At 38.4% G+C, this 12,671-nt stretch overlaps 3 protein-coding genes and 4 non-coding genes across 8 annotated transcripts; 1 reads left to right on the top strand and 6 right to left on the bottom strand.

Annotated features, from left to right (window-relative positions):
• Positions 1 to 309: 309 nt before the first annotated feature.
• surf6 (surfeit 6) lies at positions 310 to 4,461 on the bottom strand. Its single transcript, XM_058617563.1, has 4 exons — positions 4,229 to 4,461; positions 2,144 to 2,332; positions 1,924 to 2,006; positions 310 to 1,196 (listed from the first exon to the last, which is right to left on the bottom strand). The coding sequence occupies exons 1-4, from the start codon at positions 4,317 to 4,319 to the stop codon at positions 504 to 506; spliced, it is 1,056 nt and encodes a 351-aa protein (XP_058473546.1). The 5' UTR covers positions 4,320 to 4,461; the 3' UTR covers positions 310 to 503.
• A 62-nt stretch (positions 4,462 to 4,523) lies between these two features.
• LOC131446379 (surfeit locus protein 1) lies at positions 4,524 to 7,838 on the top strand. Its single transcript, XM_058617564.1, has 9 exons — positions 4,524 to 4,896; positions 5,010 to 5,076; positions 5,753 to 5,877; positions 5,980 to 6,062; positions 6,455 to 6,646; positions 6,786 to 6,858; positions 7,188 to 7,350; positions 7,463 to 7,544; positions 7,628 to 7,838. Exons 1-9 carry the CDS (start codon positions 4,834 to 4,836, stop codon positions 7,692 to 7,694), a joined length of 915 nt encoding a protein of 304 aa, XP_058473547.1. The 5' UTR covers positions 4,524 to 4,833; the 3' UTR covers positions 7,695 to 7,838.
• A 491-nt stretch (positions 7,839 to 8,329) lies between these two features.
• On the bottom strand, positions 8,330 to 11,370 carry rpl7a (ribosomal protein L7a). Of its 2 annotated transcripts, none has more exons than XM_058617566.1 (8): positions 11,346 to 11,370; positions 10,255 to 10,375; positions 9,910 to 10,059; positions 9,528 to 9,668; positions 9,239 to 9,318; positions 8,871 to 9,001; positions 8,563 to 8,632; positions 8,330 to 8,464 (listed from the first exon to the last, which is right to left on the bottom strand). In XM_058617566.1, exons 1-8 carry the CDS (start codon positions 11,346 to 11,348, stop codon positions 8,360 to 8,362), a joined length of 801 nt encoding a protein of 266 aa, XP_058473549.1. In that variant the 5' UTR covers positions 11,349 to 11,370; the 3' UTR covers positions 8,330 to 8,359. The 2 variants fall into 2 exon arrangements, with proteins under 2 accessions (XP_058473549.1, XP_058473548.1); XM_058617565.1 differs by lacking the exon at positions 11,346 to 11,370 and adding an exon at positions 10,860 to 10,886.
• On the bottom strand, positions 9,085 to 9,154 carry LOC131446824 (small nucleolar RNA SNORD36). Its single transcript, XR_009233975.1, has one exon. It is a non-coding gene; the product is annotated as a small nucleolar RNA SNORD36 (small nucleolar RNA).
• LOC131446823 (small nucleolar RNA SNORD36) lies at positions 9,393 to 9,462 on the bottom strand. Its single transcript, XR_009233974.1, has one exon. It is a non-coding gene; the product is annotated as a small nucleolar RNA SNORD36 (small nucleolar RNA).
• Positions 9,752 to 9,821, bottom strand: LOC131446826 (small nucleolar RNA SNORD24). The gene has a single exon (XR_009233977.1). It is a non-coding gene; the product is annotated as a small nucleolar RNA SNORD24 (small nucleolar RNA).
• On the bottom strand, positions 10,132 to 10,205 carry LOC131446825 (small nucleolar RNA SNORD24). Its single transcript, XR_009233976.1, has one exon. It is a non-coding gene; the product is annotated as a small nucleolar RNA SNORD24 (small nucleolar RNA).
• Positions 11,371 to 12,671: the final 1,301 nt, after the last annotated feature.

Here is a 12,671-nt window from a genome sequence, read left to right as displayed (position 1 = left end):
AGTTATTTTGGGTCATTGATTATTGTTGTAGTTAAGCAGTTATGGTCATTCTGAGTCTATGTAGTTTTGTCTCTTTATGGTCATTTTGAGTACATCTGTACTTTTATGTCTTCACTTTTTTTTGCATCTCCAAGGTAATTTTGTCTCTTCATTCTAATAATTTATTTTGTGTCTCTGGTTGCTTTATGTTAATTTCATATTCAGAGCAGAGAAATGATAGTGCCATTACCAGACTAGACAAATTACCACATTTCCCAAAAAACTGTACTTTTTTTTATTTTTAAAGAAAGAAAAAGGAATCCCTCTCTACAACTTGCCATTTGTGTTTATCACAGTGATGAACAGCATTTTATTGACAACAACATGTCATTTTACTCCTACACAGGAAAGGTACAATATGTGTATCAACAGTAGCACTTTAATATCATTTAATTAATCACACTGTCAAAAAAAACCAACAGATTTTCTTTGAGTGTGTTTTCTGATCATAATCTCTTTCCACTTTATTTTATTGAAGCTTTTTTCAAGTCCTCAGGCAAAATTCTGCCTTTCTTTCGCGCCTTGTCCTTCTTCTTCTCCGTTTTCAACTGCTTGTGTTTCTGGATGTTCTTTCGTCTCTTATCCTGACGGTGTTGCATCTTGTCCGTCACGTTCTCGCTGCGTGTGCCCCATGTCTTCTTCCTCTGGCTGCGGTTCTTCTCCTTTCTCTTCAGAGCGACACGCAGCATGTTCTCGTCATCTTTGATCTTGATGCCCTCTGCTTTATAAAGCAGGTTGGTCCACTTAATCTTCTCCTCCATCTGACGAGCCTTCCCCTCGTCTTTCTCCCTCAGCTTCTCCAGCTTTTCCTTGCGAGATTCCATGCGATCCAGCAGCTGCTTATAGTTTTTCCCCGTCAGTGGTGTTATCTGGCCCTTGACGCTCTGTTTCTTGTTCTTCTTTTTTTGCATTTTGTCTATATAAACTTCTTCCACTGTCTCCATCTTGTTGAAGACGATACTAGTTTCATTTCTTTTGCTTGCAGCCGGGGTTGGCTCCACTTTCGGTTTTATCTCTGGCTGCTGCTCTTGGCCACTCTGTTCAGCCAGTTTCTTCATCCGAAATTCTTTCCTCTTCCTTTTCTTGCGCTCCCTTTCAAGCTTTCGCTTCGCTCGCTTGGCCTGGACGGCCTCTGATAATGCATCCTGAGGGGCTCCCTGATGAAAGCAATAAATCACATGTTTAGACTTTGTACAAGCCTTTATCAAAACTAATGAAAAGAGGCACTGATTTGGAAAGAGCTGGCTAGAAGATGAGGTATGGTTGGTTACTATGAGCGGTGTGTTTCCATCACGGTAATGGTACAATTTGGAACGGTAAAACCCTCGGTCAGGCCTGCGTTTCATGTGGGCTACATGTGAACGTCCACATAGGGTCCATGTGTACCATCCTGCACATATGTGGCCCATGTAGAAACTAGGAATTGGTCGTAACGATGCTGTTCAGACACCAAAAGAAAAATAGTACTTCTGTATCTATCAACGGAATGACTTTTATTCACATTGACCTGATATTATGAGTAAGTATTTGGACAGTGACGCATTGCGAAACCTTCATGTGGACAGTGGATGTGCAGACGTTCAGTTTTATTTCTTTAACAACCATTTTATTTCATAGTTCCTCCATTTTCAGACACTCAAAATGTGCATCGAAACAATAATTGTTTTTGTTAAACAGCTTAAATTAAAACTGATGAACAATATTTCAAATCCAGAGGCAGAAATGCACAAATTAATTTGCTGACCTAATAATTGCAGGTCTAAGGTCTAAAAACATGCTTTAAGCCGATTGAATTTACTGCATGACAAGGACAGATATTAAATAATGCATAGGATAATTAAACTGTCATGTGAATTTTTGTAACTGCCTTCAAAATTCTCATACCTGCCCTCTGGACTCCTCGATCTTTTCATGTAGCCTCTTACGTAGAACATCTACTGTTGAGAAGGTGGACTGTGCTTTCACTCCTTTAAGAAATAAAAACAATGAATAAACAATGACTATAAGAGACCATTTAACAAGAGAAAGACAGCTAAATATATCATTTTAAATATATACATTAAAGCGTTGCTGAACTTTAATACATATTGATGAATTTGTGTACCTTTAGGTGTCTGTTTTGCAGATCCATTGGGTTTTGCTGTGGTCTGGGTTTTGTGTGCTGCTGGAGAGACTGGGGGCTTCTGTTTGGGTTTAGGTGTCTTCTCATTCATGTCCCTTTCCTTAAAGTGCTTCTTTTTACACTTTTTCTTCTTCTTTGGGGGACCACTGTCATTCTTACCCTTGAAATGAACTGAACACACATACAAAAAACGCAAATTACATACAAAACATTTTAATGACAGTTTTGTTGCTACAAGCATGAACGGTTTTGCCTCCAACTATGGATGGAAGACGCATCATGCAAACCAGTTCCTTTCAAGCCTAATCCTCCCTCAGTAAGCGTCATCAGGACTTAAACTGAGTAGTCCTGTGATTCAGTGCCAGAGACAACAAGGTTATCTCTTCACGTCCACACCCTGTAAACAAAATACTGAAAAATAATTTCAGATGTATTTCAAAAAAGGAAATTATTACAGAAGGGTGAACAGTCTGATCACTATAATTGGAAGGTGTTCAGGTGTTTTAAAAAAATGAAACAATTGTCAAATTCATAATATACCCCTCTTTCTGTGCCCGATTAATATGAAGCCAAGTCACTTGCTCACCACTAATTAATGGCTGGATGTGGATGTAATGTGAGCAGAGTAATATCTAAATTTATCAGCCGCACAAGGCACTGTTCCAGACAAAGCCGTGACAAACTAAGGCATAATATCCATTAACTGATGGAAAAATTATTAATATCTTTTACATCTTAATTATTCGGGTAAGTATTAATATTTTTTACAGGTAAAAATTTCATGGCTGCATTGACATTTGTTTCATTGTATTTAATTAATAAACTTAATTTATGTGTGCAATGTATTCATCTATAAATCAATAGAAATACAATTCAGTGTTGACTAAAAAATCTTGGTTCGGATGAAACTGATTCCATAACTAAACTTGCAAAAAAAATATTCTTAACAACCCTTCACTCATTCTGTTTTCTGTGTACGATCTGCCAGATGTCATAGAGCAACAACATTTCAATATCTAATTTATTCCAATGTCTTTCACACTATTCAACATGGAAACAGGTTAATTCTGCCATGTTTGTTGATAATGGCTGTCACTTAACATTTTTCACTATGGTTACTGTGTTTGTTTTCACAGGATTGTGTATTTTTAACACTTAATTTTAGGGCAGGTGCAAAACTAATCTTTCTCGTTCTGTTATTTAAATTGAGTGCATTTAAGTTAATTTATTTGTTAAGTGTTTGTTCTCTCTGTGTGTTTGTTCTGCAGCTGCTACAGCACATTTTGAAAAAGACAGAAAAACTTCCCTGTGTTGACAATGTATATTTCATTTGATCTTATGAATTTTAAACCAGTGAATTACTCTATTATCTTTTTAGATTAGTGGTTCTGAAACTTTTTATACAAAATACCACCTTACATTGAAATACAGCGGTGTAAATAGGTCGAGCAAAGTCAGCTTCTGACTTTTCACAGGAGGCCGATTTATTCCCAATAAGATAATTTGTTCTCTCATCATCCTCCTCTTCCTCACATATACTTATACACAAATTGGTATAGTGACATTAGATTAAGATGGAGCGAGTGATAAGGTGATTCTAATTATTATTATTGTTGTTTTGTTATTCGTTTCATTTTCTCCTCAGCTCCTCTCAGATCACATACACTGGTACAGTAGTACAGTAGTTCTGATTTTACCACCAGGGGAGGCTCACGTACCACCATCACAGTTTTAGAACCATGCATTTAGATTATTATGGGGCAGAATAATAAACATACTGAATAGGTCACTCTCAAATTCATAAATTCCTAATCAATTCATAAATTTAAAACCCCTTTAAATGGAAAACAACATGCATATTATTATTTTGCTAGCATTCGCCCTTCAACTAATTTTTAAAATTGTAGCGCCCCCTTTAGTTTACAGTAGCAATAGCAAGACATTAATGACTATTTTAGAAGCTTTTACTGTCACAAGCACACGTAGTGCGTGCTTTTGCATCAGTTTGTCCACATAGCACATACGTGGGCGCTCTTTATAATAGGAAAACGTGTAAAGTAACGTTACCAAACGGTCTCTTCTTTGGCTCTTGGTCTCGTTGGGAAAATACTTTACTCGCCAATTTCTGAATGTACGTGTCTCTAGAGGCGAGGTCCATGTCGACGGTTGAGCCGCGCTGTGACAGTTTATCCAGCTAAAAATGAACAGAAATGTAAAATATCAACATATATCTTCCGCTACACACGTGGGTCCAAAACAGCGGGGCGGGGCTTAGACGAACCGGATGTAGTAACACCGTAAACGTTCCCCCTTGACACAAGTCAGTTTCGTAACTGTCGCTGTTTGGATTTTCTTGCGTGTCTCATTACGTACTTACGGTACACATATATACCCATTTATATCAAATGGGTACACATTTCTAAAAAGAAAATGCATATGTATATACATTTTAGTCATAGTTGCATTCTTTGTAAAAGTAAAACCACTCCAAATGCACGGCGTAAATTATTTTTGGCTGCTGTCAGCACCCGTACCGTAATTGCTTAATGAGACACGCAAGAAAATCCGGCGGCTAGCTTGACAAGTTAGTCAAGGCATACGTTGACACAAGCTGAAGTATAGTTTTAGTTTCTCTGTTATTTGACCGTTTTTCGTGAATGTTGTGATTCAGCATGGCTTCTCTGAGGTCAGTGCTGGCTCACTCTACCAAGGTGATAACGACACTTAAACAGCAGGTGAGTTATTGATAGTAACCCTGAACCTTGTCTTTACATAGACAGAGATGTGTGATTCTCTTTACACTCGACTCGTAAGTTTGAGTTCTTTTTTCGTTTTCACATAATTTCAGGCTAATGTCATTTACATCAAGAGGACGTTGTTGCTGTCCAGACTGCCTCTCTTCAAACGTGCAGACGGTAAATGTTATGTTGATACTAGACGTATCTTTCTGTCAGTAACATCACTGGACACTGTCTTAGCATTTGTTATCTTTTACAATGTGTTATTTTTTGTCTTCACGTGTGTACAAATTGTCTGAGCACTTTCTAATCACTGTCGTCTGATACGGTACACCTATAGTGTTCAGTCTTTAGTTGTTTTTATCCTGGAACAATTTATATTGAGTTGATTCCATTATCCTGCTTCCCATTTTTAATAGGGTGGGCAAAACATGGTAAATACTTAAACCCCCTCAGTGTAACTACGAAAATATCACCCTAACTGATTAATAATTGATGATTTCAAGTAAACAGCCGTGTAAAGGTGAAGCTGCTTTATTGAGTTATGTGCAGCTATTAATATTAATAATAATCAACTGAGTGACAATTTGCTAGGATTTTATAGTCTGCTGATAGTAAATGTATAATACTGAGTTTTACAAAACAAGAGTTTAAAAAATTGCTTTAAAAAAAGAAGCAGAATCTGCACGGATCACCACTTATCCTCCACCCTCAGAAGATTTTATTAAAATCAATTGTTGACCTTTTAAGTTATGCTGCTCACAAACAAACTGGCTGGAAACGTAATCTCCTTGGTGGAGGTAACTATTTACATTAATAAAAATACACTGTCCTGTGTATTGTGAATTTCCAGGCAGGTTCACCAACTTGTGGCGACAATCCAGCTCTACTACAGTCACAGAGCAAGGAGAAGACTCTTTTCTTAAATGGTTCCTGCTGCTCATCCCTGCCACCACGTTTGGCCTCGGCACATGGCAGGCAAGCTCTGTGTACTTTGCGTCATCCCTTTGTTTATAATAATGCAGACAAGTGCTTGGATTGTTTTTTTTTTGTTTAATGGACTTTTTTGTTGATGTGAAGGTGAAACGGCGTCAGTGGAAACTGCGGCTGATTAATGATATGACAAGACTCACGACTGCAGAACCTATCCCTCTCCCTCTTAAGTATGTACAAAGCAGACACAAGAGCCTTAAATATTTATCTGTCAATTAAAAGGGAAACAAAAATTTTCACAGGTCATTTATCTGTTTTTGTCATGAAAAATATCGAATATTATCTGGGTTTTGCACATCCGATTTCCTTGATCATGCATGACAGAACATTGAATGTGTTTAGGGCAGAACAGCTGAGATATTTAATTGCATCACTAATCTGCAGATCGATTATGTTATAAGATCCATTATTTGCAGTGTTTGTACACACCATGTCATGCGAACACTGCAACAGTGAAACAAACACACATGACATCTAAATCCTCCTCTTACCATCGAGGTGGCACATGTAATTGTCTATGTCAGAGTGAATAAATATTGGCCATTTTCTCCCTACATCCTAGTCTTGATGAGCTGAATAAGCTGGAGTACAGAAGGGTGACGGTGCGTGGACGGTTCGACCACTCGAAGGAGCTGTATATCCTGCCCCGCTCACCAGTGGACCCAGACAAAGAGGCTAGAGAGGCAGGAAGGCTGTCTTCAAGTGGAGAAAGTGGCGCGAATGTCATCACCCCATTCCACTGCACTGACCTCGGGTAAGAGGCAAAATAAAGAATATCACTGGGTTCGCCCTGCAGTTGTTATTATTATTATTATTATTATTATAATAACGGACTACAAACGGATTTTACACCATCTTCTACTGTTTCTGATCCTTGCTACCTTCACTTGCAGCATCACAATCCTGGTGAATAGAGGATATGTGCCAAAGCTGAAAATAAGACCAGAGACCAGGATGAAAGGACAGGTCAGTGTTTCTGAGGATCAATCTTTGATCCAGAGAATGTCAATCTTCAAAATGTAATTTAACTCAATCTAGTGGGACAAAGTGGTTTGTCTTTGTCAGCCGTTATTTTAAATATAGTTTGGGGGGAAAAGTGCAGTTTATCCGACTGATAACTTTTGTGGTAATATCTTGAAACATCAGATAATTCCGAATTAAACTTATTTACAGACTCTCACTTGGTTAAATAAAGGAGAGAGTAAACGGTTTCAACACAAGCTTCTCATACATACATACTCCTTTCAGTTTTGGACTGTTCACATTCAGTGTAACATTGTGTGTCATGTGTGCAGGTGGAAGATGAGGTGGAAGTGGTCGGGGTCGTCAGACTGACTGAAGCTCGTAAACCCTTCATTCCCAAAAATAACGAGGAGAGAAACCACTGGCATTTTAGAGACCTTGAGGCCATGAGTCGTGTCGCTGAAGCTCAGCCCATCTTCATTGATGCAGACTTCGGTGAGATCTCATTGACAAAACCCACAATGCACTTTGATTGAACTACTTCACAATAGGTTTCATTTAAGATAGTCAAGTGTAAAGCAGACATTAATGTAAGGGTCTCACACAGGGAGCACCATTCCTGGTGGACCAGTCGGTGGACAAACCAGAATCACACTGAGAAACGAACACATGCAGTATGTCATAACATGGTAGGTGGACGTTTCCCTTCAGGATTTACTACATTACATAATTACTATTGTTGATTTTCTAATGTAATTTACAACTCTTCTAGGTATGGCTTGTGTGCAGCGACCTCCTACATGTGGTATGCAAAGTTCATCAAGAAGATAAAGTTGTGATGATTAAAAGTGGTGCAAAATCATGACTGTTTAAAGTGAACCAAATTTTGATTTAGACCATCAGTTCCAGCTTGCTGCATACAGTCACTGACCATTTTGTATATTGTAGTGGTGTCCTACTGAAATAAATTATCTTCTGTTGCATTTTTTTCTCATGTCACCTTGTACAAAAATACTAAACATTGCAAAGCTATGCATTTCCATCCATCTTATACCACTTTTAGTGGATCAATTAAAAATACTATTTTAAATTGCAGATGTGGCTTTAGTCTGAGCAGTACACTCATCACATACAATTGTACCACTATTCACAAAATTAGTGAATAAAACCAAGTTCATAGCTAGCCCCTTTTTTAAAATTACATTTAAATCTACAGCATGTTCATGTTAATCACTACCTTTAAACAAATTAAGCAACTAAATACATATTTAAAAATTGCATTTGAGGCCATGGAAGACCCTCCCTGGTCATTTTGTATCAACATTAATGGGAGTGTTTATCAACATGCCAATAATATGCTGCATTTTAACCATCAGGTCAGTTCAGATTATTTTCCCCACAGTTGATATTTTAATCTACAGTTGGACTTATTTCTGAAATAGCACAGACAGAGTTCAACAATGAACACATTCCATTAGGACATAAATTTTTTATTCCAAACAATTTAACCAAGCTTGGTAGCCAATTCCTTAGCCTTTGCCTTCTCGAGTTTTGCAATGCGGGCTGTGGACTTGGGGCCCATGATGCCACCTCCCCAGTGACGACGGATCTGAAACAAGTTTGCAAAAAATTTGAATGGTGCCACTGGTCTCCAGTAAGAAATATTGGGTTCACATGGTTATTTAATAGTGAATAAAGAATCCATACCTCCTCATATCTGTCATTGTAGTTGGTCTTGATGGCTTCCACAAGCTTGGCAAGTGCACCTTTATCCTCACTATAAAGAAAACAAAACCATTAACTCTCATTCCATTATCTAACGCAGTGCAATGACACATCTTAAATTGTCACCTTACTCTTGGGGAACTTTGAGTAATTGCAAATTAAAATTAGTCAGTCTAGCATTCATTAGAAACTGCCCTATGAGCTACAACTATATTAAGTGAAATGGAACTTTATCTCGACCACATGTAGTTCTAGTTACACATACAAATCAGTTAATAATCAATACTCACGGGTTAGTCTGTGTGAAGGCGACTGATGTGCATGTCTTTCTGTGCACCAGTCTGCCCAGTCTTGCCTTGCCCTTGACAATACAGTATGGGACACCCATCTTGCGGCACAGAGCTGGCAGGAAAACGACAAGCTGCAGAGGGACCAGGAACATGTTAGTATTGAAGGAATACACCAACCCATTATCATCATGGCAAAACATGTTAGTGTGGGGTCATTGCTCAGGGTTAAAAAGCTCAAATACCATCACAGTTCATCAGGTGAAGAAATTCAAACATCATTGCCAATGACCATTTTCCACAATAAACTGTACCTAATGTAAGACAGTGGAACTCATCAGGTTCCACTGCTGTCAAATACATAAACTTACCTCAATTGGATCCACATCGTGGGCAATGATGACCAGCTGGGCCTTCTTGCTCTCCACCAGGGAAGTGACGGTGTTAACACCTGAAAGCAAATGGAGATTTTAACTTCAAACTTTCAACCAAACTTCTTTGAATCGCATTTCTCATTTTCGGGCCAATGCTCAGGGTTAAAAAGCTCAATACCATCAGGGTTCATCAGGTGAAGAAATTCAAGTCATCACTGCATACAAGCCAAATTACATAACGCGTGTGCAAAACAGCTCCAAGTGGAAAAACTAGCTTTCAATTTACCTGCACGAAGGACAGGGGGCCTCTTGGTTGGGGTATCTCCCTTCCCAGCAGCCTTCTGCTCAGCACGGGCCAACAGCCTCTGCTTCTTCTCCTGTTTGGTCTCTGGCCTGTACTTGTGGGCCAGCTTGAACAGCTGTGTGGCTGTGAAGAAACAAATGTTATCACACTTTATTTCGAGTAATTGACTCAGTTCAAAGAAAGTAGGAAACCATATTTCAGGTCGCTGAATCAGTGATCTTGGTGGGATGTCGGCATGGTTGATAAGATAGCAAATATTATTTCACATCATTTTCAAAGCAACAATGGTATTTTCATGCTCTTAGAAATACTGTACATTGATCCTCCAGTAGAACCGCATGTCCAAAAGCCTATGGAAACGTACCAGTCTGGCGGTCCAGAGCCTGGGTGAACTGGTTGATTGCAGGGGGAACCTTCAGACGCTTGTAAAGGATGGAGCGCTGCCTCTGCAGGCGGATATAACGAGGCCATTTCACAAAACGTGTCAAATCACGCTTGGGCTGAATATCCTGGCCTGTGGTGATGACAATACATTTTGTTAACATCCAACTTTAAATAAGGAAAAGATTGTTAAAAAAAAATTAAGTGCATCAGCGATCTTGGTGGGAAACATGTCTTCAGTGTTGTTAAGATAGCAAATATTCCATTACATCATCTGCACCATTACAGGTCACTGGTACTACAAAAATGCCACCAACGGGCTACTCACCAATGCCGAAGTTCTTTGGCCTCTTCTCAAAAAGGGGGTTTACAACTTTCTTGGCCTCATGTTTTTTGGCCACAGAAGGGGCAGGTGCCACCTTCTTCCCCTTAGCCTTCTTTCCCTTAGGCTGTCACAAAGAAATGGAGATCATGTTAACATTAGTCATTTATAAATAACGTACTGTGAAATAAAATTTGATTTAAAATACCAATTGGAGTAATATTCATTAATATCTCAGGGCATCACATTGAATTTGCCAAAAAATTAAAAGACAAGAACATAACATTTTGAGTTAAATGTTCCTTTACATGCGGTTTAAATGGTACATAGGTTTGTTTGGATCCAGGCTTTAACTGAAATCTTTTATGCCGATTTGCATTTTCATTACCGTTTCCTTAAACTGTTTAGTACACAAGTCATTAAAAATGGTCAAATCTACCGTGTGTGGGTGCTAAGTCAAAGACCAAGGCGTAGCATTAGCAAACACAAGCAACATCCTGCTGCACATCAGTCTACGCTGCTATTAGCCATATACAGCGAGCCCCCAAACTTAGGCTCGAGACATCCTTGATTAAACTGTAGTAAACAAACCGAACCTGTACATTAATTACACTTAAAGCCATTGATGTGAATTAAATACAAGATACGACTATGGAGACGTGACGAAGAGGCCCATTCACGCAACACCACCGGCTAACTAATCCAACCGGACACCCACTAAGAGACCGCTCTGTAGTCTTTTTCTGCCTCCTATGAGAGCAGAAGTTTAAGTTACTGTTAGGAAACGAGCTTGTACAAAGGCAGGGAAATGAGTAAAGTTAAAAATACAGTCCAAACACAGCGTGTTCGCCAACGTTAGCGTTAGCTTTTCACAGGGCAGCCACAGTGCGACTCGTACCGGCTACACTTGTGTCACTTCAACCAAGTTTAAACCCAAAACACCACAACATCGACGTAAAATACTGACATAATATGCAAGGACATACTTCATAGAATCTATAACAACATTTTACAATGAATCGACAGGCATGAAAACAAGGATGTAGACAGATAAAACAGAAAGGATTGTTCAGAGGAATGAACAGCTATGTACCCACCATGTCGGTTCAGGCAGAAAGGAGGAACGAGGCATTCTGGGTAGCCTAAATACCGCGAGGCTTGCGGCGTGAGTACGTGAACTCCCAATCACCGACTTGGAATCAGCTGCCACGGCCGTTGTCTGCCTCACGTTTATAGTTTTAAAAAGAAGAATGCTGATTCGGAATCGGTTGTACAACGTCTATATACGATCTACGTCACTCTCAAGTGGAAAGTTGACGTTTGCTTAAAAAAAGAATCCATCATTATTTACATAAAGTACATCTGGTTGAGGATAAAGCGGTAGATGATGACTGACTGACTGACAATATTATTTAAAAGTATAACACAGAGCTTATAAATATAGCATTACATAGCATATTATGTTGGCATGTTAGGAAAGTCACCAAATTCATTTACATTTTTACCAATAATAACAATTCAGTAATAATAAACATTTTGAGCTGAATTCCTCAAATATTTATTTTGATTTCATGAACTATTCAAGGCCTAAAGAGGCAATATTTAACAAACAATAATAACAATACAAGAATAATCAGACTCCTTGCTCCTTTTAAATAAATAAATATGTAGGATATAAACAATTTCATTATGCCATGCAATATAAGATCAACAACAACAATTTATCAAAAGTTATTATATTGACAACATGACTCACTCAAAGTAAATACCCTTTACACCTTAAGACAGACCTTATTGTCTGTTACACATAAATCTTGTTTAGCCAAATTAGAAATGTGTTATAATTTACTCAAATACGTCATTAATGAATTAATTAATGAAATAATGAATATTCATTAGCAGTGGGTTGGATTTGTGAGGCTGACGTTCCTCCTCTACGTCTTCCAGCCTTGCGTCGTGTCGTGTTGGTGTCATACCCAAAAGTGTTCGTCTGCCACAAACTGATTGCCCTCCACGGGAACGCGCAGAGTCTCTTAAAGCTGTATTACAGCCCCGTTTATTGACGTCTTCAGCTGTTCTTATTCAAGTCAGTCACTACTGTACACAGCAGGGCTGGTGTTGTGACATTTTGCCATACTTTGTCAGAATATTTTAACAGTTGTGCAAATATTTACGTAAGGTGTACTTTTCTGATAAATGCATTGACTGTACTGTATTATAAAATACCTGTACTTAATACAGTCTTGTGTTGTTCTGATTTATTTTAATTTACCCTGCAGAATAAAATGTAGTTTTGGGCTTATACAAATAATCAAAATAGTTGACTGATTGATTTAGTAATCGATTAATTAACGTTGAAATAACCAGTGCAAGTGGCACAAATAAATTAGGCAATACAGCTTTAAAAAGTTAAGCGCGCTCCC

This window comes from Solea solea, chromosome 19, assembly GCF_958295425.1.
Source record: "Solea solea chromosome 19, fSolSol10.1, whole genome shotgun sequence".
NCBI lineage: Eukaryota > Metazoa > Chordata > Actinopteri > Pleuronectiformes > Soleidae > Solea > Solea solea.
This window is presented reverse-complemented; position numbering and strand designations above follow the sequence as displayed.

Bases quoted from the DNA above. Each gene is read 5' to 3' on its own strand.
- surf6 (XM_058617563.1), bottom strand. From the start codon at position 4,319: ATGGACCTCGCCTCTAGAGACACGTACATTCAGAAATTGGCGAGTAAA. The intron at 2,333-4,228 runs GTAACGTTACTT...ATGTGTGTTCAG, and splicing joins GCCAAAGAAGAGACCGTTTG to TTCATTTCAAGGGTAAGAAT. The intron at 2,007-2,143 runs GTACACAAATTC...TATTTCTTAAAG, and splicing joins TGCAAAACAGACACCTAAAG to GAGTGAAAGCACAGTCCACC.
- rpl7a (XM_058617565.1), bottom strand. The intron at 10,060-10,254 runs GTGAGTAGCCCG...TCATCACCACAG, and splicing joins GCCAAAGAACTTCGGCATTG to GCCAGGATATTCAGCCCAAG. The intron at 9,319-9,527 runs GTAAATTGAAAG...ATTTGCTTTCAG, and splicing joins GCCCCCTGTCCTTCGTGCAG to GTGTTAACACCGTCACTTCC.
- LOC131446379 (XM_058617564.1), top strand. From the start codon at position 4,834: ATGGCTTCTCTGAGGTCAGTGCTGGCTCACTCTACCAAGGTGATAACG. The intron at 5,077-5,752 runs GTAAATGTTATG...GTGAATTTCCAG, and splicing joins TCTCTTCAAACGTGCAGACG to GCAGGTTCACCAACTTGTGG. The intron at 5,878-5,979 runs GCAAGCTCTGTG...GTTGATGTGAAG, and splicing joins TTGGCCTCGGCACATGGCAG to GTGAAACGGCGTCAGTGGAA.